The 24,976-nt window shown below is 45.6% G+C and overlaps 1 protein-coding gene across 1 annotated transcript in view; it reads left to right on the top strand.

Moving 5' to 3' along the window:
* TNPO1 (transportin 1) overlaps positions 1-24,976 on the top strand; it is a 1,561,564-nt gene that overhangs the window by 504,594 nt on the left and 1,031,994 nt on the right. The window contains exon 7 of the mRNA XM_086960799.1: positions 18,105-18,227. Within this exon, the coding sequence (XP_086816925.1) occupies positions 18,105-18,227 (123 nt within the window). The remainder of the gene's footprint in view (positions 1-18,104; positions 18,228-24,976) is intronic.

Raw genomic sequence — 24,976 nt, 5'->3', positions numbered from 1 at the left:
TTTCTGTACTTCATTCAGATAAGGCTGATGCAGGTGTTTGCGGACAATACTACCGACATGTGTGCAACAAACAGGGCGGTGTGGGGTTGTGGTCCCTTTGTCAAGAGGCCCCGAGTCCCTGAACATGGCTAGAACAGCATGGCATTTGCCTGTCAGCAGTTGTGCACCTTGGAATTTCCTAGGCACCTCTCGCTCTGAGACATTTTTAGTCTCAAGTGGAGCCCGTCCACCCATACCACTGCTGCCCAGAGTTCTCAAAGATCATGAACCACCAGGCCCAACCAATTCTAATGGTCTGGACTGGGCATGGAGAGTCTGTTATCCCGAGCTGTTCAACATGGCGATCAGTCCTCCGATCAGGCAGCCCCTTCAGATGAATCTTCTGTTGCAGCAGCAGAGGAACATTCTCTCCCCAAATCTGTCAACCCTCTGCCTTCTTGCGAGGAGATTCAGCAGCGACAGAAGATAGCTTTCGACCCTCCACCCAAAGTCTGTGATGTTATCTTGGCAGCCAGGCGTCACTCCACCAAGTTGGTCTGCGCCTGCTGTTGGTCAAAATTTGTGGCATTGTTCATATAAAGACACATTGATCCCCTTTCTGCCCCCCTTATTCAGGTTCATTTTTTCCCTTGCCCAGCAGAGCTTTGCTCTGGGCATTCTGAAGGGCTATCTCTCCATTTCCGCTTTCTTGAAGCAAGCTGATCAGCCATCCCTCTTCTAAAAGTTTAACAATATTTGTTTTCACCGTCTCTGGTTGTTATGCCTCAGTGGGACCTCCTTAGAGGACCTGTCTACCTGTGAAGCATTGCAGGGTCTGCGTGCTAGCCAGTGCTTGGGCCAGTTATGCCTTCCTTGCTGCTGAGTTAAACTCAAACAGGAGAAGGCAGAACAAAGGAGTTCCTATAGACGAGTTGTGTAGCCACCTCACATTTAGAAATAGGTGTGTTAGGCTAGGGTGGTGGTGCTTCTTAGCGTCTCCAGACTGCTTTGAAGGGCACATTTTGTGTCCTCCCTGCATAAACCGTTTTTCCCCAGTCCAGGAGCCCTTGGCTCCTGCTCTGGTGCAAAACTACACAAGGGACAGGGGCGTGAAACAAACCCTCCCCCCAGTCCAGCTCCCCTCCGGAGGTGCTGAGAGCTCTGCAAGGGGGCCTCTTGATTCTGCCATCTTGAATCTTAGACAGCCAGAGCGCCCTCGGACCATCTGACTGATAAGCCCACCAGAGTATCGCCCACCTCTCCCCCTTCTCGTACCCCCTTTCTTCGTAACTTAAGGGCTCCCCTCAGGGTGGGTCTCTTTAGATTCGTCCGGACTTAGTCTTCGAGTACTGACTGGCTTCATTCTGCTGCTGGACTGAGCCAGGAACCAAGACCAGACTGCCTCTGGAAGTAAGACTTCTACTGCAACATTGTCTCCACGTTACTCCAGGTGCTGCAACCTCCGTGGCCATGCATCCTCATGAGTCGCCAAGGACTCTGCATGCATCATGTTAACCAGAAGAAATCTGCCTTGATGAGGTGTCACTCCACTGCATCTGCAGGCACCTCAACGACAACCACCGGTGTGTGGATCCTGCTGTGCCACGGACACCTCAAGGCTCTACAACATAGGTGGTGGTTTGGTGGTTCTCCAGAGGCCTGACCTGTCTTACCTGCAACTTGGGAAACTGCAGTCCCTCCCTCTCAAGCCTACCAGAACCACATCTCTGTGCACTGCGCCTGTTTGCTGTTGTCAAGGTTTGTTGTCTCTCCTGAACGAAGATCTTTGAGCTCCAAGAAGCTTCAGCATCACACAGCTCCAAGAGGGACATCCCCACAGCATATCCTGAGACATGGACCTCCATATTCTGTGTGCTGCTGAGGCCTCCTTGCGTCCCTCTGACCCTCCTGCCAGAGGGTTCTCTTGGGGTCTCCAGCTGGCTCTCCTGGTTGCTGAGGGCAGCCCTGGCCCTGCTTAGTGAGTCTCTCAGACCTTGCTGGTCTTCAACTAAGCATTTAATTGTGCAACACATCTTTATCATTTGCCAAGGCTTGTTGGTGGTCCTTGCTAGCACTGACCTTCCTGCATCTCGCCAACTGACCTGAGACAGCTCATAGATGTGTCCTGTGTCTCTCCAACGTCTCCTGGGCTCCACAGCTGCAGCTTTAAGACCTCTGTGCTACTGTAAAGTACCTCTGATATGGGCTGCCATTATGCTCCTGCAGGACACCTCTGTGTGGTTTGGACCCTGTCTCCTCTTTTTGCAGGTACTCCTCGTCTGAGGTCTGTAGCAGCTGGACATCTGAGGTGCCCCATTGACGTTAACGGATGGTTCTGAAACCACTTCACACCTATGCACCTGAGCTCCCTGGTGTAGGTATCCTGGTTCTCTGGTTATCCACAGGTGGGGGGTGTCCTCCAATCTCCCTGGTTCCACTAGGTTTCCTCTGGGTCCTCGGGGAAACTCCATCTGCGACTTCCCTACGTTAGCCTAAGGACACTGACCCGAGGTATCACCTCTGCACACGGGCGCCTAGCAGCTATTACTTACCTGTGGTGGTTCTGTGCTCCCCCTGATAAGTGTTAGTCTTGATTTGGTGTTTACCTCGCATTCAATTTACTTAGTATATAGGTGGCCTCGCCATTGGGGCCCATGTGATTTATGTGCTTTATTTACCTGTTTTGAAGTATATTTTATTGTGTATTGATATCTATGGGGAGAGATATACCAAAGTAGTTTTATACAAGTTATAAATGCAATGTATTTTTCTAATACTGGTGTGATTTTCTTGTGTGTAATCTTCACTGACTGGCTGTGTGGTAATGTACTCGCTTTACACACTCCTAAATAAGCCTTAGATGCTTTGACAGCTACCTCTTGAGAGCTCTGGTTATCAGGGACCACTTCGACTATTACTATGGGTTGCCTGGACTCAGTGCACGGTGCCTCACCAATAGGTGTTCACCATATACTGAGCCAGCCTCCTACAGCTACCCCCCACTTTTTGCCTGATTCTGATGCTCTTTGACTGAATGTGCACTGGGTTCCTGCTAACTAGGTTCCAAGTGCCTATGTTCTTTCATAAAACTGTACCTTTCCCCCCACAATTTGCACACCTCTGGCCCACATATAAATCCCTTGTAAAAGATACCTGTGGTACCAAGAGCATTGTGACCATGGAGACTCAGGGCAACAGCATGTATTATGCCCCTCATCAAACACAGTAGCACTGCAGCCAGCTTGTTTTGGTGGATATAAAAGTGAAGAGTTGACCTGGCACTCATCCCTGTGTGCCAGGCTTGCCAGCACTGCAAGAGGCATAGGTAAGTCACCCCTACCGCAGACATTACAGCCCTAAGGCAGGGTGCACTATACCTCTTGTACCTCTTCCAGTCCTGAACATCTGCCTGGCAGCAACGTGGACATCTCTTGCACGAGTTTACGGAACCGTACTGTCTGGACAGTCCAGTCCGTAGGGATTGGCACTTTGCCCATTCGGTCCTGCCAGACTTCCTCATGTAAAATAGGTCCGCAGCCCCACCTCTGGGGAGGTATTCCTTGGGTATCTAGTCAAAGGTGAGGAATCTTTGACGAGAAGTCTGTTGGATTAACAAATTACTTACCGTCGGTAATGCCTTATCTGGTAGTAACTCTATTTAGCTGCAGATTCCTTACCGACCCACCCATCTTCCCCACTCTTAGAACGGATTTCTAGCGCCAGGACCCTAGTTGTCCACCCCAGTTGCAGTGTACTTGACGGCTCCTCACTTGTGGCGTGGAAAGTTGCAAAAAGTTACTGACATCAGGCTGCCAGGATGATGCCTATATAAGCACTACAAACGTCACTTTGAGCGTGCGCAACCTTGAACATCTCGATGTGCGCTACTACTGAGAGGCAAGTGTTGAATGGGGCTGTACTTGGCAGAGTTGCTCAGGAGCCATAGTAAGTCAAGTTACTTATGTTACATTTCAAGAAGGACCTGGCTTGGATGTTCGGCCTGGACTATACCTATTGGAGCAGAATCAAGATATGCAAATGGGTCTGAGGTGACATGGTGGGTTAGAGAACGATTGGTTGGAATGCTACCCTGAGTGATTGGGAGTATCTAGACTTATTGCAAGCCTTCCTCCCTTCAGTTTTTTGTGTTTGATGTGCAGCCCTAAGTGGCAAAGTGAGCACAGATTGGGACATGTGCTCACTTTGCCACTGGAACCAAGCTACACCTGACTGACAAAGCCTAAACCGTGCGAAACTGGTCTTGGATTGCTACTGTTTCAGTTCAGGGAGGGTCTGACTTGGCAGTTCGAGCTAAACTGTAGCAGTTGGAGCAGGGTGAAGACTGATCAGCATATGGCTGGTTCCAACTGAGGATGGCATGGTGGGCAAAACAACAATCTTTTAAAATGCCAGCCCTAGCGATTGCCAGTGGTTAAATGTATTGCAAACATCCTCCCATCCCCTTGTATGTGTTTCATGGAGCCCTTGGACAACAGGAGCAAACAGACACAACCCACGATTTGACTAAATAACCCCATCAGAAAGGGGAGGGTCTAACACTGGTCATCAATTTGTAAAGGCCCAGTAAAATGGTATACATATTGCTCACAGTTTTATGTTGTCTGTCCACTTCACTGGTTTGTCTGCACTGTAGTCAATGATGTGGAAATGCAAAGCACTGAACTCTCCCTTCACCATCCCCCAAAGTTACCAATGTTCACATTGTCTACATATGTTAAGTGGAAAGCAGTCAAATTGGAAAAACAATCTACTATATACTATACATTAGGCCAAGGCGGAACTTTCGGAATTCTGCTGTGCTTCATAAAAATGCTGCAAGATTATGTAGAATTCTGCTAATGGACAGGAAATGCATGTCTTGCTCTTTTTAGTGCCTTCTGCGCTGAAAAATCAGTTTGAACGACACCACTCTGTGCGTAATAGCACGCGGCTATTCAAGTTGATTTTGCTTCCACTTTGGTAGAAAATCTACTTGGGGAACAGCCCTCTGACCATGACCGCCAGGGATCGAAAATATTGCAGGAAGTCCTAGCCACTGGAAGTCACACTGCCAACGCCAAAACTCGCTCACGTTCATTCTGTTGCCTTGTGGTGTTTCCGTAGTCATATTTCGATTAGTGGACCGATAAATACATTGATCTGATCACAATAAATGTAAATCCACAAACGAATTTTAACAATGGTATACTGTTGCAACCGGACAGAAAGTCATGTCCCTGCAACATACTGTGCATTGAAAGAAATATAAAGGCAATTGAACATAGTATCAACAAAAGTGCTTCTGGATGGCAGCAGACTGCAAACTCTCCAGTAGGTATGTTCAGGGAGGATCCCATATGTCTCTAGGGCGGAAAGATTGTGGTGTAGGATTAATACCAAACTGGGAAAGTGCTTTAAGCCAGTCCTGAAATGTAGGAGAACAACCCCAGTCCCGAACATTGCAACTCCGCATCTACCTTTTTAAAATAATTATTGCAGATAGTGTTTTTTATGACCATTCCCAGTGATCCTCATGTATCCTAAGAGATCTCTGTGCAGATTCGAATAGTTGTCTCAGAACTTGTATATTTGAGGCCATTCCCACGCTAGATTTAAGAACACAGAGTCTGGGTTGGAGCCCCTCCAGCAGTTAGTCTAGTCAAAGAGACTACAGCGGTGCAAAGACTGAGGAGTATAATAGGACTGGTGCAGGAATTTGTAATGTATATGTGACAGAGTCCAAGGCCTATGCTGCAGTATACCCGTATGTCCTCTTGATGCCTCACCTGATGTTGTCTTGTGATGCGGACAACATCAGAACCAGTTGTTACCGCCAGATCCTTGGGTTCTTCCCTGGAATCGCACCAAACGCACTCCTCCTTTCACCCCTTCCCTGACTCAGTTGTGCCTGATCACCAGCCCTCCCAGCCCTTTCATGGCCATAGACGTAACTCCCACAGATTATGAGGGAATTAAATCCAGTTTATTGTCCAATCCCATGCCCCTCAGGGTGCCGCTGCCTCTAAGCCGTCTAAGCTACACTCTCCACATTCTGAAGTCACACCTGATTACTTCTCAAACACTACCCTCCAGAGCTGAGAGTCTGGGATGTTCAAGCCATTATCCAGATGTTTTACCTTCAGTCCTGGATCTCAGTGAGATTGACTTTGAGACTGCTGGGTCTAATGGCCTCCTGCGTCCTGCAAATGCAGGCTCTGCTGTGGGACCACAAGTCCCAGTGGCGCAGCATCCGCGGAATTTCTCCAACATGGTCCAGATTTAAGGGAAGGTTGACAAACCGCTATTGAGTCTGCGGCAGACCATCTTCTCTCATCACCCAGAGCTGACAGTGGTGACTGATGAATCACTTCTGGGTTGGGACGGCCACCTGGGAGAGGAGTCCCAGCTCCATATCAACCTTCAATCTTCTGGAGCTGAAGGCCATCCGGTTGGCATTGAAAACCTTCCTCCCATCCATCAAGGACAACACTACCGCTATGTGGTATTGCCAAGCATGGCGGGTTTGGGTCATGGACTCTATGCTGAGGGCCTGCGCCTCTTGACATAGCTGGACTACCAGGACATCTTTCTGGTTGTGCAACTCTTAACGGGGGTCTCTGAACATTGGGAAACAGCCATTACAACGCGGCTGTTACTTTGCAGACTGTTACAACGCATGCGACGTAACCACCCGTACACTTTATGACGGGGCCCATTACATTGCAGGCGCATTTAAAACCCATGTGATGTAATGGCGTCAGAGCACAGACAGCAACGCAGGAACCGGCAGCAGAGACTCTGCAACGCTTGGAACGGGACCGGACTACGAGGAAGGAGAGAAGTAAGTGGGATTAGGGTTTAGGGTAGTCCAGGTGGTAGTAGTGTAGGCGTTCGGCCTTAGGGTAGTGTCAGGGGTTGTAGTGTATGCTAGTGTTTTAGACTTTAGGGCTTAGGGTAGTGTAAGGGTGTTGTAGTGTATGCTTGTGTTTTAGAATTTAGGGCTAAGAGTAGTGTCAGGGGGTTGTAGTGTATGGTATTGGTTTAGGCTTTAGGGTTGTGTAAGCAGGTCCGGGACAGACTGTGCGTAGGGATAGGGTTGTGTTTTGAGTACTGTTTTGGGGTAGTTTTAAATTATGTACTGTAGGGTATTACTGTGGACTGTGTGATTGTAGGGTAGTGTGTTAGTGTTTGGGGGATATTTAGGGATTAAATACATACAGGAAAGTTGAGTCCGATGTAAAGGCATATAGTATGCATTTCAACGGAAATGTGAACTAATGCCATGTGTTGAAAAAACATGCGTTGTGACGGTACATGCGAACTAAAAACCGCATTGTAAACGCACGCGTTTTTAGTTTCTGATGTATAGTCATACATCCCTGAACGCTACTGCAGACGAGCTCAGCTGTCGATGGTTTGTGGCTCACTAATGGTATCTACATTCAGGGGTGGTGCAAGGTCAGTTCAAAGAACGGGGGGAACCTTGGCTCGAGCCATTTGCCTCTGCTTAGAATGGGTAATGTCAGCAGTGTTTGTACGCTGGAGTTTCCAAAGTTTCTTTCCCTTGGTGACGTATTCCCCTTGGAGTGGAAATCGGGTCTCCTGTATGCCTTTCTGCCGATACCACTCCTGCCCTGGAGTTCTCAAGAAGATCAGGACTGACTGGGTCCAAGCCCGCCTGGTGGCTCTTACTGAGCAGGGAACCTTCTGAGCATGGGCAGCCGTCATCCAATCAGGCTGCCTCTTTGGGAGGATCTTCTGTTGCAGCAATGGGGCAGGGTCTGGTACTCGAACCAGTACACTCTACCATCATCCCTGGACATTGAGTGACAGGAATTTAATGTCTTTGATCTACCTTCCAGATTTGTGATGTAATTTTGGGAGTCAAGTGTGTCTTGATAAAGACCGTATATGCTTCCCGCTGGGACAGATTTGTGCCAAGTTGACCAGCTTGCAGAATCCCTGTTGGCGATGCTGTTTGCAGTGTTCCTAGTCTGGCATGGCCTTACTGTGGGCACTGTTGAAGGTTAACTGCCTGCCATTCCGGCTTTTTGGCGGTTGCCGGATCAGCACTCTTTATTTCAGTCACATTTTGTGGTGCCATGTGTTAAAGGTTTGTTGCATCTCTTCCTGTCTATACCTTTTGGCATGCGCAGTGAGTCCTTAATATGGTCTTAGCTTTTGTGTGTTCCCCTTTTGAACCAATGTGCAATTGCCCTTTGAGGCTTATAAAGTTTAAGACAGCCTTTTTTATGTCGAGTACATCAGCCAGGAGGGTTCTTCCTTTTTCCTGCGGTCAGTGATGACCTCTTCCAATATCAGTCAGAACGTCACTCTTCCAACTTTTTTCTCTCCGTCTCATCCCCCCCAGGATGAGAGGCTCCATCGTCTGGACCCTGAGAGCTCTCTTTTCATATTGATAATACTAAAGATCGCTGTGCCGAGGATCAGCTCTTCATTGGGTTCACTGAAGTAAAAAAAAAAGAAAGCAGTACAGAAACTGACTACTTCAAGTTGGATTGAGCTACGCATTAGCTAAGAAGTAGCTCTCTGAGGGCTTATGCGCACATTACACCAGAACCAAGGCAGCCACTCCTACGTTAGAACATGGGGTACCTTTCCTGGACATCTGTCAGGCGGCTACGTGGTTGTCTCTCCACATGTTCACAACATACTACTGCCTGGAGCGTCAGGTCTGTCAAAACAAGCACTTTGCCTGTTTGGTCCTCCTAGATATTTTGGTTTAGGCTGGTTCACAGACCGTCTTCCGGGGAGGTATTGCTTGTGCATCTATTCCAAAGTGAGGAGTCTGCAGTTAGAAGTCTCTATCGAAAGAGCAAGTTTCTTACCTTCGGTAACACTTTTTCTGGTAGAGACTTTTAACTAACCGCAGATTCTTCACTGACCTTCCTATCTTCCCTGTTCTGCAAAATTGGTCATACACCCTAATGATATGGTTAGAATCTGCACACTGGTCACACATCGTTTCATCGTGGCCTACAGTGCACCAGCGTGACGCCTAAAGGTACTGTGCACATTACTGAGAATGCAGAACCGATCAGCACCACCTACCGGCATGCAAAGGTACTGCTCAAGATTATCTGGATCTAGTGTGACGCCTGGGGGGGTATTCTGAGGTGCGGAATCTTCAGTTTGAGTCTCTACCAGAAGAAGCATTACAGAAAGTAAGTAACTTGTTCATTAGGGACTTTAAAACCTCCCTTCTCATAAGGAAGCTGCATTTTGACTCTTTGGATTCTTGATTGATTGTTGGGTAAGTTAGATTAGGAGAGCGTTACGACTTGTATCTAAGGATCTTCTTTTGAGTCCAATTAAACATTTTTGAAATAGATATAGAGGTTTTGGTAGGAGGGCCATTTTGATTAACCACATCCTGCCTGCAGTGTACAGGGATGGTTTTATCCATCTTTTCAGTAGTCAGTGAGGCCGGGTACACACCATAAGCTTCTCTCAGGCTGGTGCCCAGATTCCTATATAACCAGATTCCAGGGTACTTAATAGGTTCCATATGCCATTGAATTGGAAACTCCAGAAGAGGGTGGAAAGGAAGCACCTGCTAATGGGACTATTAGTTAGCCTAAAACTTCTCTCGAAACCGATGACCTATCTGAACCAGTGGGCTCAAGGTTTGCTCAGTCTTTTACCAGACCTGTTGTCCGAGGGTGCTATCAAACAGGTGCCATACTCTTCAAAGTGGTCAGAATGCTACTAATTTTACTTCTTTGTTTGGAAGAAGGATGGAGGTCTCAGGTCTTTTTTAGACCTCTGACTGCTTTTCTGAGGAAGGACAGGTTCAAACTGCGCACTATGGCTCAGATCATGTCCTTGCTGGCCCTGGGAGGCTGGATAGTATGCTTGGACTTGCAGCCTATTTCCATATTCCTGTCCTTCACAGGCCTTAGCTGTGGTTTACGGTAGACCAGAAAACTTTGAATTCACGCTGCTCCTCTTTGGCGTTCCCTCCATCCCTCAGGTGTTCACAAAAGTAGTGGCTGTGGTTAGTGTCCATCTTCGGGGGTTAGGATTACATGTTTTCTCATACCTCGATGACTGGCTGCTAAAGGTGGGCTCAACGTAGTCCGTTGTAGATCACCTTGGGATGACAGCCAAACTCCGGATGTCATTGGGTTTCATCATTAAGTCCCTCCTCCGCTCTGTACAGAGACATCCATTCACTGGGATGTTTCTGGACACGGTGTAATTCAGGGCATGTTAAGAACACTTAAGATATGATCCAGATGTTTTAGCATTCGTGATTATGATTCAGGCTTATTGGTCTGCTAGCCTTATTCATCCTCCTAATCTCAAATGCCAGGTGACAAATGCAGGTTGTACAGCAAGCCTGACACCAGGGATACCTCTTTTACTCCATTTGGACCTCGAGTGAGCTAATGCAGGCCTTGCAGTAGGGTTGACAGCAGGGTGCAACCTGGCCTGTAGCAAGCCACTTTCCCTTTCCACCCATTTTTCAGTCGCGCCAGATGCATCGCTACTGGGTTGGTGTTGAGGAGGAGAGGAGAGATTGCACTTGTGTGAGGTGGTGCTCAGAGGCCTCCGATCTCCAACTAAGTGCCAGCTCCAGATCTGTCTTCTAAGCATTTGAGCAATCGGTCGGGCCCTAAAAGGCTTCCTACTGTCTAACAAGAAGCTCAGGCAGAAACTTAAGGACAACATATCTGCCTGTAACAAGCAGGTTGGAGTAGAATCCTGGAGGCGTTGTGGAGAGACGCTATGTATCTCGAGGTGGCTGAACAGGCAGAACATCTCCTTTGATATTCAACCACCTGGAGGGGTCTCTAAATGCCAGAGTGGGCAAACTGGGCAGGTGTCGCCTACCGTGTTCATCCTTAGGTGGTACAGGGTGTCTTCGTGTTGTGTGGTACGTCCAAGCTAAATCTGTTCACCAGTGACCAATGCAGTGTCTACATTTCTGCATGCTGGACTTTCTTCCAGTCCACTCATCAGGAGGAAAATTATTTCTGGAATAGTAGGACATTTCCTATGCTACCTCTTTCCTTGGAAACTAAAGCAGATGAAAGTGAACCGGGCAGAAGTCCTCATCTCCTAAAACTGGCCCAGGAGAGTGGGGTACCTAGAGCAGTGCTCCAGCAACTATCCTTCTATAAGGCTTCCACTTTAGGATGACCTCCTTTCTTGGCAATACTGCAGAGTTATGCATCTGTCTCCACAATCTACAGGCATTCTAAATCTGCGGGCATCCTCCAGAAAGAATGTTAACAAAGATAAGTAACTATTTTTTTCTTCCATTGCAGTTTGAAATTAGTAAAAATGCTCTCGTATTAAATACTTAATTAGTGAACGGAAGTTAAACTAAAAAACGAACATATTGTTTCAAACTGCTTATGTTTAGATATTCATTTTTGAGTGTGTCATATTGGTCAACATGCGTCCATGCTGGCAGTGCTTTAAAATAATACAACGAGGGCCACTGTATTAGTTAACCTGCCGGGAAGATCTTTACTGTACTTGTGCATCTTTAGTGCTTATGGCAAGGTCTGCCTAGGAAATAAGTGTTGCCAGTCTTTGAGTTGCTTGCGCTGTCACATGTTAAATGTGTGTCCCATTGAAAGTATTAAACCTAAAAGACCAATCCAAAACTGCACTCTTATATAATAGACTCCAGTTAGAGTTCAACATGTGATATTGGGATCTCCTTTCAAGGTTGAAGTGGAAGCACTACTGTTGTAACTAGGTAATGGTTTCTCCCTCCCTCACGTTCCCCCTCCCATTACCCCTACTATGGTTCAGCCCGAGCTGTCAGCCTGGAGGCAGCTTTGGAATGTTGTGAGACGATCTGCCGCCCAGCTGGGAGCACCTGATGATTGTCACTGAATAAATTCTACATAATTTAATCTTCGTGTAGCGTGTCTTTACTACACTTTTTGGCGACGAGAGTCAAGGAGCTGAGCCAGGGTCAGCGTGGTGCACCCCCCTGGAGCTATTGATACTGGGACGGCAGAGATAGCAACGTAGATCAACTTACCATAGTGATCAACCTTCTCCGGCATCACAGCAACGTTCTCAGGTGAATGTTAACGCTGCATCGCGTCACTACACCACCATCTGGCTTACTCGGATGAGGAAACGAGAGAAGTAAGCGGAAACCCAGGCAAGATCACCGTGTGGGCTGCAAGTTGAGCGAGGAGCCGGTGCCGGCAGAGTGGTGTGCCGCGTGTGGTGTGCCGCTTGTGGTGTGCCGCGTGTGGTTCCAGTTCACCTTTGCGGAGGTTCTGCTACCGCATTTGAAGGGACTTGCTGTGGTGTGCTGTGAGGCATTTTGCGGTTGGTCCATTACCGCTTCTGAGAGGAGTTGGAGACGGCGAGCTTGTGAGGAGAAACGGCCGCAGCCAGCGCTTGTGAGGTGGTGCCGAGAGCGATCTTGTGAGCAGTGCCAGAGGGGCGCGTTTGTACCTCAGTCTCCGTTTTGACGATTACTGGGATTCGTCAGGAACAGTATACCATCTATCCCTGTCTCTTCACTGCGGTTCGAGGGGCACGGCGCAAGGAGCATCGAAGCGTAGGAGAACTGTGTTCATCTTGGCGAGGCTCTGGGAGGCGACGACGCTCACCACAGGAAGTTCCCACCCTGAACGAAGGTCAGTGGGAAACAAAGAGACAGAAAGAGGACTCATGTAGATTCCTCAGCAACATGAAGTGAAAGCTTGTATTAAGATCTCACGGTGGTATTCTCGTTTTTGGTGAGGTGGTAACACACATTCATTTAATTGACGTTTAGTGCCTCATATAAAATTGTATCCATTGTTCTAAAGTGGCAAAGCAAATTCCCTTATTCTCTAGCCATTGGTTTAGCTTTCTTATTAGCGTAGAGTATCTGAGGTATATCTGGTGGATGGCCATGGCAGGTGCAGGAATGAGCCAGCCCCCACCTTTCCTAAATGAGCTGTGGGAGCCGGAAATACCATGGAAAAGATGGGAAGGGATTTTCAAGTCCTACCTCATAGCAATAGGAGGAGGTAATTATAACAATGTGAGGAAACAACATATTTTGTTGCATAATTTGGGCATACATGGGAGAAAAGTGTTTGAGGACATAACGGGTAGGCAAGTAGAAGATGAACAAGAGGAGGTTGAAGGGGTAAATGTCTAGGAGTATACCTTAATGAAACTGGAAGAACATTTTTAAATTAAACTTAATGTTGTGTTGGAGAGGCACAAATTCTACAAAAGGGCCCAAAAGAAAGATGAAAAAGTCACAAATTATGTAGCAGTTCTGAGGGGTTTATCTGCTAAGTGTTAATTTGGGGCATTGACTTACTCTCTGATAAGAGACCAGATTGTGAGGTGCACGAATGACTCAAGGATACAAGAGGAACTCCTTACTAGGAATCCTGACCTGGAAGAGGCACTGAGTATAGCTAAAGGGTTAGAGCGCACTGCCATGTGTATGAAAGAGATGAAAATACATGAGGGAGCTATAAGGGAAAAAATTGAGAGCAAAGGGGCACACGATGGGGAGACTATTTGTAAAGTAGGAGAGAAGGCTAAGGATAGTCAGCACAACAATCCTCAGGGATTATTTTGTTACAAATGTGGTAGCCCAAGTCACCTAGCAAACAACTGGAAGTGTCCTGCAAGGGATGCTCTGTGTAGGAAATGCAACAAAAGAGGGCATTTTTCTAAAGTGTGTAAGAATTTCTACCCAAAAGTACATATGGTGGAAAATGTTGAAATTGAGGATGGGAGAGAGAAAACTTATATATTTTAGGTGGGGGATGATGAGGAAAATGAATGTAATGAATATCCCAAATGTGAAATTACGTTGGATGGGAAAAAATTGTTTTTGCTGATTCATGCTCTCCATACACACTTAGACAAGAGGGTGTTTGAAGAGAAGTTTGCAGTACGAGGGGTGGTGCTAGAGGAAGCTGACATAAATCCAGTAGGATACTTCAGGGAGCGTATACCACTAGAGGGTATGACAAAGATGAGAATAACTTTTAAAGATAGGCACACGGTAGGAAAAGTGTATGTCTCCAAGAGAGGTTCTAATCTTTTGGGTTGGAAACATCAGGAGGAACTAGGAATCAAGCTAGACCCTAACAACAGCGAGCAAGTGCTTTTAGTAGAACCCCCTAGTGTTGCAAAAGATCTCACCCAGGAGTTCAAGGAGGTATTTAGTGAAAAGCTGGGGGTGCTAAAGAACTATATGCACAAAATAACACTCAAGGAGGGGGCAGTACCAGCTATACACAAAACACGTTCCATTCCCCTACGTATGAAAGAGCCTTTGAAAAACGAGTTGGACAAATTGGTCAGCCAAGGGGTGATCAAGGAAATAGTGACCTCTTCTTGGTTGGCTCCGGTCGTTCTCACGACCAAGGATGGAGGAAAGAACATAAGGCTGTGTGTAGACCTGAGAGACTTGAATGCCAACATTCTGATAGACCGGTACCCCCTCCCGAGAATTGGAGAGATGTTGAGCACCATACAAGGGGCCAGATTCTTTAGTGTGCTGGATTTGTCCTCGGCCTACTATCAGATAGAGCTGCATCCTGAGTCACAGTCTCTGACAGCGTTCACAACTCAGTTTGGCAATTTCAAATTTCTACGGATGCCTTTCGGCTTGGCGTCGACGGCAGCGGCCTTCCAGCGTGTGATGCAGCACATCCTCAGGGAATGCAGAAAAACAATGTGCTTCCAGGATGACATACTTATCTATGGCTCAAATGAGGAGGAACATAGCGAGAACTTAAAAGGAGTGCTAAGGAGGTTGAAGGAAGTAGGGTTCACCACCAGGTTGAGCAAATGTAAATTGGGGGTGAGCTCAGTGGATTACTTGGGCCATACCATTTCCGAAGAAGGGATCAAACCAAAATGTGATTTGGTAAATGCCGTCAGAGATGCACCTACGCCAACTAACAAAGAGGAAGTGTTGTCATTTCTGGGTCTGGCAGAGTACATGGCGAAGTTCATTAAAGACTTTGCTATCAGAACTCGTGCTTTGATAGAATTGGTGAAGAAAGACAGCATTTTCGAATGGGGTGAGAAGCAAGAAATGGCGTTCAGAGACATAAAAAATGCCATTATTCAGGCACCCTTTATTGGGAAATTTGATCAGGAAAAAGAAATAATAATAACCACCGATGCCAGCAACAGGGGAATAGGAGCAACCCTATCGCAGAGAGAAGAGAAGCAAGTAAAGGTAATTGCTTTCGCATCAAGAACTCTTACTCCCCCGGAAGCAAACTATTCTACAGTGGAAAAGGAGGCACTTGCTGTATACTGGGCCATCAAACACTTCAGGTTCTACGTGTGGGGAGTACCATTCGAGGTGCATACGGACCACAAGCCGTTGGTGCCTCTGTTCACCAAGAAGAATATGGAGGAAATGACCCCGCGCATTGCTAAGTGGGTCTTGGGCCTACAGGGATATCATTTTCGAGCAGTATACATACCAGGACAACAGAATAGAGTGGCGGATTTCCTCTCAAGGGCTCCGGTTCACAACTAAACAGATGATGAAAAGGTGGAGGACACCATCTTGGAGATAAGTGTAGCAGCAGTGACGAAAGAAGATTGGGAAAGTCATATGGAAAAGGATGAGACATTGAGGAAAGTGAAGAAGTACATTGTCAGGGGGTGGCCACAGAAGTGCAAAGAGTTGGAAAGGGAAATCCAACCGTATTGGAATGTAAAAGATGATCTCTCAGTAGAGGCGAACTTCATCATGAAGTCGGGAAAACTGGTTCCGCCTGAGGGAGTGAGGCAGCAGGTCATCACCTTAGCCCATGAAGGTCATCTGGGCAGAAGCTTGTGCAAATCTAGATTACGAGCAGACTATTGGTTCCCGGAGGTGGACCGAGAAATGGAGGAGAAGGTACGAGATTGTTACGCATGCAGCATCAGTGACAAGACCAAAGTAACCAAGCATTCTCCTTTGATTCTAGTGGAAGTACCGTTGGCTCCATGGAAAAAACTGGGATTTGATATCACGGGACCCATTCACGGAAGAGGCTCACAAGATTTGTATCTATTGGTATTAATAGACTATTATTCCAACTGGATAACTCACAAAATTGTAGTGAACACCAACACAAAGTCCTTGATACGTTTCCTTAAAGAGATGTTTTCGAGAGAAGGGGTTCCGCAACGTTAATAACGGACAATGGGGTCCAGCTGATCTCGGATGAAATGAAGGAATTCTTAAAAGACTGTTCTATTTCCCATATCCGCACGCCGTTGTACTGTCCTAAGGCTAACGGCAAGGTGGAAAGGGCGAACCTCTTACTGAAGGAGAGCATCAAGCTGGCAGGAAAGTCAGGGAAAAATATGGAAGATGCTGTAATGGAAACTTTATGGGCCTACCATACCACCCCCAACTCCACCACAGGACACTCACCTTTCGAGCTAATGAGAGGGAGAAAGGCGGGATCAAAGCTGTTCCCACAGTGGATGGGGAGAGAAAGTCATCTCGAGGTAGATCCGGAGGATATGAAGAAGAGATTTGAAGACAAGCAAGACAAGTACAAAGAGTGGTACGACAGGAAGTGGGGTGCAAAAGAAAAGAACCTCAGTAGAGGACAGATGGTGTACATCAGGAGACCAGACAGAGTGGGGAAAAGTGAGGACAGGTTCTACGCCCCAGAGAGGATAAGGGAGGTCAAGAGCAATGTTGTAGTGATGCAGGACGGAAGGGTGTGGAGTCAAGATAGGGTTGTCCCTGTCACTACCAAGAGAGATTTGTTAGGGGAGGATAAAGCAGAGTCTGGCGACAGAGGGCTAGAACCGGGGCAGAGAAGGGAAAGTCACAGGAAAAGGACCAACCCGTCCTGGCACAGGCAGTATAGCATGAGATGAGCTCACATGTTAGAATAGGTTAGCCATGCATCAGTCACCTAGGCTTTGACCCAGGAAAGAGTCTGCTCCGCGGACCACTGGTTACGGAATTTCACTGTTCCCCTAGTCCGTCTCTTTCCCCTCCTCTCCTGTTCCTTTAGGGAGGAAGATGTGTTGTAACTAGGTAATGGTTTCTCCCTCCCTCACGTTCCCCCTCCCATTACCCCTACTATGGTTCAGCCCGAGCTGTCGGCCTGGAGGCAGCTTTGGAATGTTGTGAGACGATCTGCCGCCCAGCTGGGAGCACCTGATGATTGTCACTGAATAGATCCTACATAATTTAATCTCCGTGTAGCGTGTCTTTACTACAACTACTTATTTAAAACAATTGTTCATTTTATAAGACGTAAAAAAAAATGTTTTCAGATTAACATAAAATATTCCTCATCTGTAGTTTATATAAGTACATATTATTTAGTAAAAAGAAAAAAAACGTGTTCAGAGAGGTCTGCAGTGTTTGTGCGCACATATGCGGATGCCATCTATCTTCAATTGGACTAAAAAAAAAAAACCTTCACTGATGCCTCAAATGCATATACTGTAATCGGCAGCCATCTTGGGAAAGTTAGAAGATTTGAAGATGCGGTGGTGCGGTGGGTGGTAAGAAAGTAAAGAGTGAGGGTGAGAGGGACGGGGAGGAAATGCCCCCTCCCCTGCACAGCATAGCAAGGTTTGATGTCCGCATTAGAAGGATGCATCACTTCGTAAAAATACTGAGACTAAAATATTCCTTGGAGCTACAAACACAAGAATGAGGAACACCATTAAATTAGGAACCGGGAAGTGAGTTAGAGAACAGTTATCCGATGTTAAGCAAGAGGCTGTCCTAAAGCCAAATATATATATATATATATATATATATATATATATATATATATATATATATATGTATATATATATATATATATATCTATCGCTCCAACTCCTCCTCATATACGAAGAAGACAACAGCACTCGAGGGGTACTTTCTACCATGCAGAGTTTAATTTCGCAGGCGCTCTACACAAATATATATATATATATGTAAAATGTAGGAAACAATAGGTTTTGCTAGCAGACAGGCTAAAACTGTGTGTAGCCGAGACCTTAAAGTATGGGCGTGTTGAAGAAATGCACATTTAAATGTCATGTAGTGTTTCCTTTTTGTGTGTATTGTGAAGTTAAAAAAAATGCCGACTTCTGCTGCTACTGACACTAGATTTTTCTTTATTTTTTTATGTAAACAGAATCTGTTTGCTTTGGCTGCTGATGAAGAACCTGAAGTCCGTAAAAATGTATGTCGAGCACTTGTGATGTTACTTGATGTACGAATGGATCGCCTACTCCCTCACATGCACAATATTGTTGAGGTAATGTTTTATTTATTGTACATCCAGAAATGTTTACTGGAACACGGGGTACCCCACTGAATCATTATCGAAATCCGGGGACCTCTCATTAAGTTATTATTGGAAGTGGGAACCCTGGTCTGAGCATTTCCGAAGATGTTAACCTCATAACAATAGCCCAATAAAACACCAATAAACAATAATAAAACAAATGCACAGATAATAAATATTGATTAACAAATACATTTTAAATAATCACATTTTTCATTTTAATGTTAAGGTTAGAGCTTTTCTGAATTCGGTTGAAGCTACTCATCATCCATACTATATTCTGTTTGATACACTTACATTGCTTGCACGCATCAATCTATGGATATTAACTTAATTTTTGGCCTTCAATTTCAAATTCCTTCATGTTGATAGAACGTTATAAAATGTGTAACTCTATATATATATATATATATTCCAACACGACCCTGGCACACTACATATTGCCACTGCTGCCAAACAGGTAAGGACCACTTCAGGCTGTTCAGTTACAAAAGTGCTTTATTCAGGCATAGTTTCTTAAATGAAATAAACTACAAAGGCAACTGCCTTACGTCCATGACGCGTTTCGACCGCTACATCGCTCTCTTAATATATATATGTATATATATAATTCATCTTAAAATATTTCATTTTCTAAGGGGGTTAAGCTTCGATTGCAATTGCTTTTTGACCAGTGGATTATTCAAGTTGTCTTTAGGCAAGACCTAAAAATGATCAGTGCTAAGTGAGCCTATCCAAAATGATTCTGATGGACCCTTTTGTTGCCAGTGTGTTAAACTCGGAAGTCAGAAAGTTGTAAAAATATTTCTAAGAACACATTTTCCTCCTTTCTCTTGATATCCTTAGTTTATATTCAGGTTATTTGGCACGTGAAAGTATATTTGTTAACATAACCTCTTCTCATGCATCTGTGGACACCAGATATATGCATGGTCAAAAATATTTTCAATTTCTAAAACAAAACTTTGAGGGAAGAGTTGCTTTAAGTTGCCCGTGTGTTTATTTCTATATTTTGAACATTGTCTTCTGTGCAAGTGCATCACTTATGCATTTCAATAAATGATGCCCAGTCACTGTTTGTTCCACAATTTGTTTTGATGACAAAATAACATTCTAGGACCATGTGGTACCGTACCAAATCCACAGATTTTCGGTTCTAATATCACAAACTCCTTTCAGGATGGGTGGTGTACTTTGTTGGTCTTGGAGAAGATTTTGAAATAAAGTTCCTCATCATAGGACCTTTACTGAGATTATGGAATTCAGTGATTAGCTATACCCGTTTGTGGGATCCTGGAACATTTAAACCAGAATATGATTTTCTATGCATATTTGTAACAGATAAAAAATTATTTTTGTTTTTTGTATTTTTATAATGGCCAACTAAATCTTACAGTTGAACGTGCACAATCTACAACCTAAGTGATTTTACAAGCATTTTTTAAAGTAAAAAGTATATGGGTGAATATTCCGTTCCATCTTACTGTTGGCAGCACGAAAAGTGATTATGCTTTTAGGCTTCCTAGCCAATCATGGTGATATCGGAGGGCATGGCTCCAGCAAATCACAGGCAGTATTTTGCTTTTTGTCAATTGAATTCCTTACTGGCCTCTGCACTTTTTTGCTTTTTTGACTGAATTTTGACATTCTTCTTTGTGGTATTTCTGTAGCTCGATTCTAGCAAAATGGCAGCGGAGCAGTGTACATAGTGAGTCAAAGACCTGAATAAGGATAATGAGTGATATGTTTTGGGCGTTTAATGCATTGTGATTGTGTTTCAAGAGGGACACAGGGCGATCCTGATGGTTACAATATTGGTGTTCCAGATCGTGGGTGCATAGTTGATAAAGGCCTGCTGCCTCATATTTTCTTTTTTTACACTTCTCCATCTGCAATCTGGTGGTATTTTGACTTCAGGAGTGCTGAGAATCATTGTAGATGGTGAGCTCGACTGCAAGATAAATGAGGGTGCTGGTTGTAATGACTTTGTAAATGATGTAGCTGGTTTTTAAAATGGTGCATGCTCACAAGGGGAGCCAAAGGAGTTTAATAAGGGTAGTGATCAGTGCTTTAAATGGGCCGGTACTCACCGGTACTGAGTACCGGCACTTCTCATTTTTATCGCTCTGAGTACCGGCACTTCTCTGCTGCCAAGGAGAGTACCGGTACTCATCAAAGGTAGGCTTATTGTTTCTAGAGTTCACGAGCGCGAACAGCCAAAGCACCTCTGTGACCCAAGCGGAGCCACCTCTAAACTAGTCGGCAGGGCTCATTCTCATAATGTCCGGTGTTCCCCACCACGCTGTGTTTGACAGAGCAGGGTCCATTCAGGCCCTGTGCTGTCAATCACATTCACACCATGGTGTGTATGTGTGCACACACTCGAATCAGGCATCCCGCTGACAGCAGCAATAGCAGCAATTAAGAAAGCCGCGGGAGATAAGGGGTGTAAAATGGCCTTTACCCCACCAAAGTCTTTTGAATGAGTGTCTGTCTGCTTGTGTCTGTGTGTTTGCCTGCTTGTTTGCGCATGTTTGTGTGTGAATGTGAGTGAGAAAAGCGAGCAAAAGAGGGAGAGAAACCAGACACTAGGGAGGTATTTTAAAGTACTTTCTGGGAATGCTTGTGTGAGCATTGCTGCTTGTTTCTGTGATTACGCACTTAAGAATATGTAAGTATTCGGCCACATAGCAGAAGTGCCTAATATGTCTTGTCCTTAGCCCCGCCCCAAGCCCCGCCCACTTGCTACACTCCTAGCTCATTGTAAGAGTACCTGCACTTAATTTTTCCCATTTAAAGCACTGGTAGTGATGATGATATATTTCTTCAGGCCCTGGATGAGACTTGCTTCAGTTTGTAGGATCACCTTAAGTGATGCCAGTATACAGCCTGGAAGACCATGAAGCAGAGAATCATTACAATCCGGATGCAAGAGTAGAAGAACTTGCTTGAACAGCAGTTCTGAAGTCGCTTTCTGAAGAAACGTTTTGCACAGTCATCTTTCTTTTTTTACCAGTGTGTCCCTTGAGGGTGAGGTTCATGTTAAGGGGGAATCCAAGTGACATGACATTCAGAGAAAGTTGTGGTTCGAAGCAATCAAGGTTTATACCATTGAGCAATGTTTGTACTGTTTCGTGTTTGCTCTTCTTGGCAGATAATAGGATTTCTAACTTGGTTGGATTGAACTTCGGATAGGTGTGGGCATCCATGTCTGGATGATGTGCAAGCAGAGTTTGAGGCATTGACTGTCTGAAGAAGAAGAGACTTTCAAGTACAGTTGTGTATCATCTGCATTTTGGTGAATCTTAGTGATGTTGTTTGTGAGTAGAGCACCATGCGGCACCATGTTAAATATGAAGGTGCCAGAAGACAGAATGGATCCCTCTGGGATTCCACAGGCGATGGAGGATCGGTTGGAACCTGGAGATGTCCTTGTGAACAAACTGGTGTTGATTAGAAAGGTAGAAGGTACAAGTGAGGGACGTTGCATCTTTGTAGAAAGCTTGCTCTGTATTTACTATACCGAAGTAAAATATAGTGTGCACAGTGTCCAGTGGATCCCCAGAGGCTAACCGAGGCTAAAGTAGATAATACTAAAGATTTTATTTGTGGTAGTGTGGTCGAGCAATTAGTCTTAGCGGAGGGTATTGATAGGCATTTATTGTAACACCTAGGCAAGAAATGATAGCATGCAGTCGAAGACTGAATCCAGACCAATTGCTTTGTATAAAAAGTTATCTGGTTATTTTATTTCTACAACCAAGAAATACTTAGTTGCAAGTAACAGTTTTCAGAGCAGTAATACTTTTAAACATGCAGTATGCAGTGTTTTGCAAGGCAGAAGGAATGCTTTACCGTTTTTGAGAAATACAAAAGAAACAGTAGCACTTTAGCATTGTCAAAGATAGAAAGTTGTATGCAGTTTGTGAAATGCAGTATGTAAAATACAATGCAATCCTATGGTAGGAAAACAGTGTTAAGTATTAGCTGATAGGTACTCAATTTACAATCCCAGTCTCCGGGGGTTTTGACTAACACTGGGCAAGGTTCAGTTTCAGGTAGGTACTGCACCACCAGCGCCACTGGGCTGCAGCATGCAGAGATCACTGGGCCCACTGTAAATTAATGGAGACTGGAGCACCTCGAAGAGGCACAGTTTGCCAGTAAGTACCCGCTGTTTCAGGGCACAGACCCTTGGGGTTAAGATCAGCACAGGTGGGCTATAAGGCAGCACCAAATCTATACCACCAGCGGCACAGGAGTGGCAGGGTTCAAAATCAGTGTTGGTCGCCCCGTGTGTTGCAATGGGGAATCTCAGTTGAACAAAGAGGCTGCAGACTTGGACCAGGAGGCTGGCTGAAGGTAACCACTGGCTCTGCAGCTAGGTTGAAGGGATGTGGAAGGTTGAGGCACCATCTGTTGGGCTCCCAAGGCCGAAGGGTTGAGGATAAGGGGTACCTTTTGGTGTGGAATCTTATTGTTCAGAGCCTGTCATGGTCAGAGGGACCCTTCGTGTAGAGACTGCAGGCGACTTCGTGGGGTCCAGGAGATATCAGACACAAATGGAGACTAGGTCAGGATCTCTTGGGAGATTTCACAGGACAGGCGAGCCACTCGAACTTGGGCCGTGGGCGCCGGGTGCAAATTCGCTGGGGTCACAAATCTGCTTGGATCCGGAGGGAGTTCTTAGAGTAAAGCTACTGGACAGTGAAGGGATCCAGGTCAGTGAATGAAAAATACCTTAACGTATCCCAACTATTTTCCTTTATTAGTGGGTATGTTGGGTAAGATTAAGGTTGGCTGAAGAGTGGCAGTCTTCCGGGGATTTTCGGAAGTCGCTGGCCTCAAGACAGACGTCTTCCTTGTAGGGTCGTTAAGCAGTAGACCGGCTGGAAGGGCTGGTGCCAAATCAGCAGTGATCATCCATGCTCGGCTGCACAGCGTTGTCTTTGCCCTTTTTCTTCTTGGGTCACAGGAATCTGAAGGTCAAGGTTCAGGGGTGCCCCTAAATGCAGATTTTAGGGGTGGTATAGGTACTGGCAGATGGTAACCAATGGGCTACTTGTCTTTAGGGTGACTACACCCTTAGAATGTCCTCTCCCTTTGGGGAGGGGGCATACACTTAACCTGATTGGTTCAAAACCTTACATTCAAGATGGGGGATTTCTTAAGGAGGGCGTCACCTCGGTCCAGGGCATCTTAAGGGTTGTCCTCACTGAGAGGGGACACACCTCTCCTGACTACTAAATTTCCCGTTCACCTTGCTATCAAACGTGGGGCCTGGTCATGGGGGCAGGCATCTCCACTATCTGGAGAGATCCTGGCTAGCATATTAAAGGGCAGGAAGCTTTTGAGGCTTTGCTCCCTGAATGTTCTTCCTGCTTGGAGATAGGTGTGAAGCACCTCCACCCAGAGCAGCCTTTGTCTTTGACCCACAAGAGCACAAAGGCTCCCACCTCAGAGGGTCAGTGTCTGTGTGTGGCAGGCTGGTGCAGATCAGTCAGCTGGACACAAGGGAGTTGGTCGTTTTTCAGGGGGCGGCTCTAAGATGCCCTCTGGAATCATTTTGTAATAAATCCAACATTTGCATCAGTGTGGGTTTATTATGCAGAGAAGTTTGATACCAAACTCCTTAGCATTCAGTATAGCGATCATGTAGCTGTGGAGTTTGTAAATAAAAACTCGCAGCCTATGTACTCAATATGGCTCCATTGCACGTAAAATGTCTGTGAAAGGCATAGAAACTGTAGGGGCACATTGCTCATGTACCTGTGCCCTCCCCTGTGGTATAGTGCACCCTGCCTTAGGCCTCTGAGGCCTGCAAGAGGGGGGGCTTATCTATGCCACAGGCAGTAATTGTTGGGCATGGTAAACAGGGATGTTTCAATATACACTGCGTTTTCCTGAAACCATGCAAAATGGTCCCAATCTGCATTCACTCAATAGAAGTTCAATACATTTCAATAAGGTAATTCAGAAGTGATTCGAATTTTTCATTTCTTTTCTTTTCTTTGGTTAGTCTTTTCTTTTATGTTCAATGATGGTAATGTTATGATCACATTACAATTTTATAGTATTATCTTTAGAACCTTCTTTGGACAACATGCCCAATGCATTTCTGTCCGGACCCTTCGTCAGGGGCTTTTAGTGTGTGCATTTCGCACATCTAATTTTATTTTGCCTCAGTTGTAGGCTACATCAAGTTTTAAGGTGGTATTCAGTTTCTAAGATTAGTATACATTACTATGTTTGCAGGAGAAAACCCCCTGACGAAGGGCCCAGCCTGAAATGCATTGGGCATGTTGTCCAAAGAAGATAATACTGTAAAATTGTAATGTTATCATAACATTATCAGCATTCAACATAAAAGAAAAGACTAACAAAGAAAAGAAATGAAATATTTGAATCCCTTCTAAATTGCCTTAGATTGGGAATGTTTTTCACGGTTTCAGAAAAACGCAGTGTATATTGAATTAATAACGTACCGTGCCCAGGAGAGGAACCCCATCAATATCAAAAGGCGGATTACTCTATTTGTGGAAGAGAGTGGCTGCTTAGCATAATGCCAGGCGGGCTTTCGCCCACTACACCCTACTGAGAAGGTTGTCATCTCCGTCATGGACAAGCTTAAAGAGGGGATGGATGTCTTTCTGCCCCAGGCCCTTGTCCTCCTTGACCTGTCCGCCGCCTTCGACGCGGTTGATCATTTCATCCTTCTT

Source organism: Lissotriton vulgaris, chromosome 3_1 (genome assembly GCF_964263255.1).
Source record: "Lissotriton vulgaris chromosome 3_1, aLisVul1.2, whole genome shotgun sequence".
NCBI lineage: Eukaryota > Metazoa > Chordata > Amphibia > Caudata > Salamandridae > Lissotriton > Lissotriton vulgaris.
Note: the sequence above shows the minus strand (reverse complement) of the source record. Positions and strands in the feature narration are given on the sequence as shown.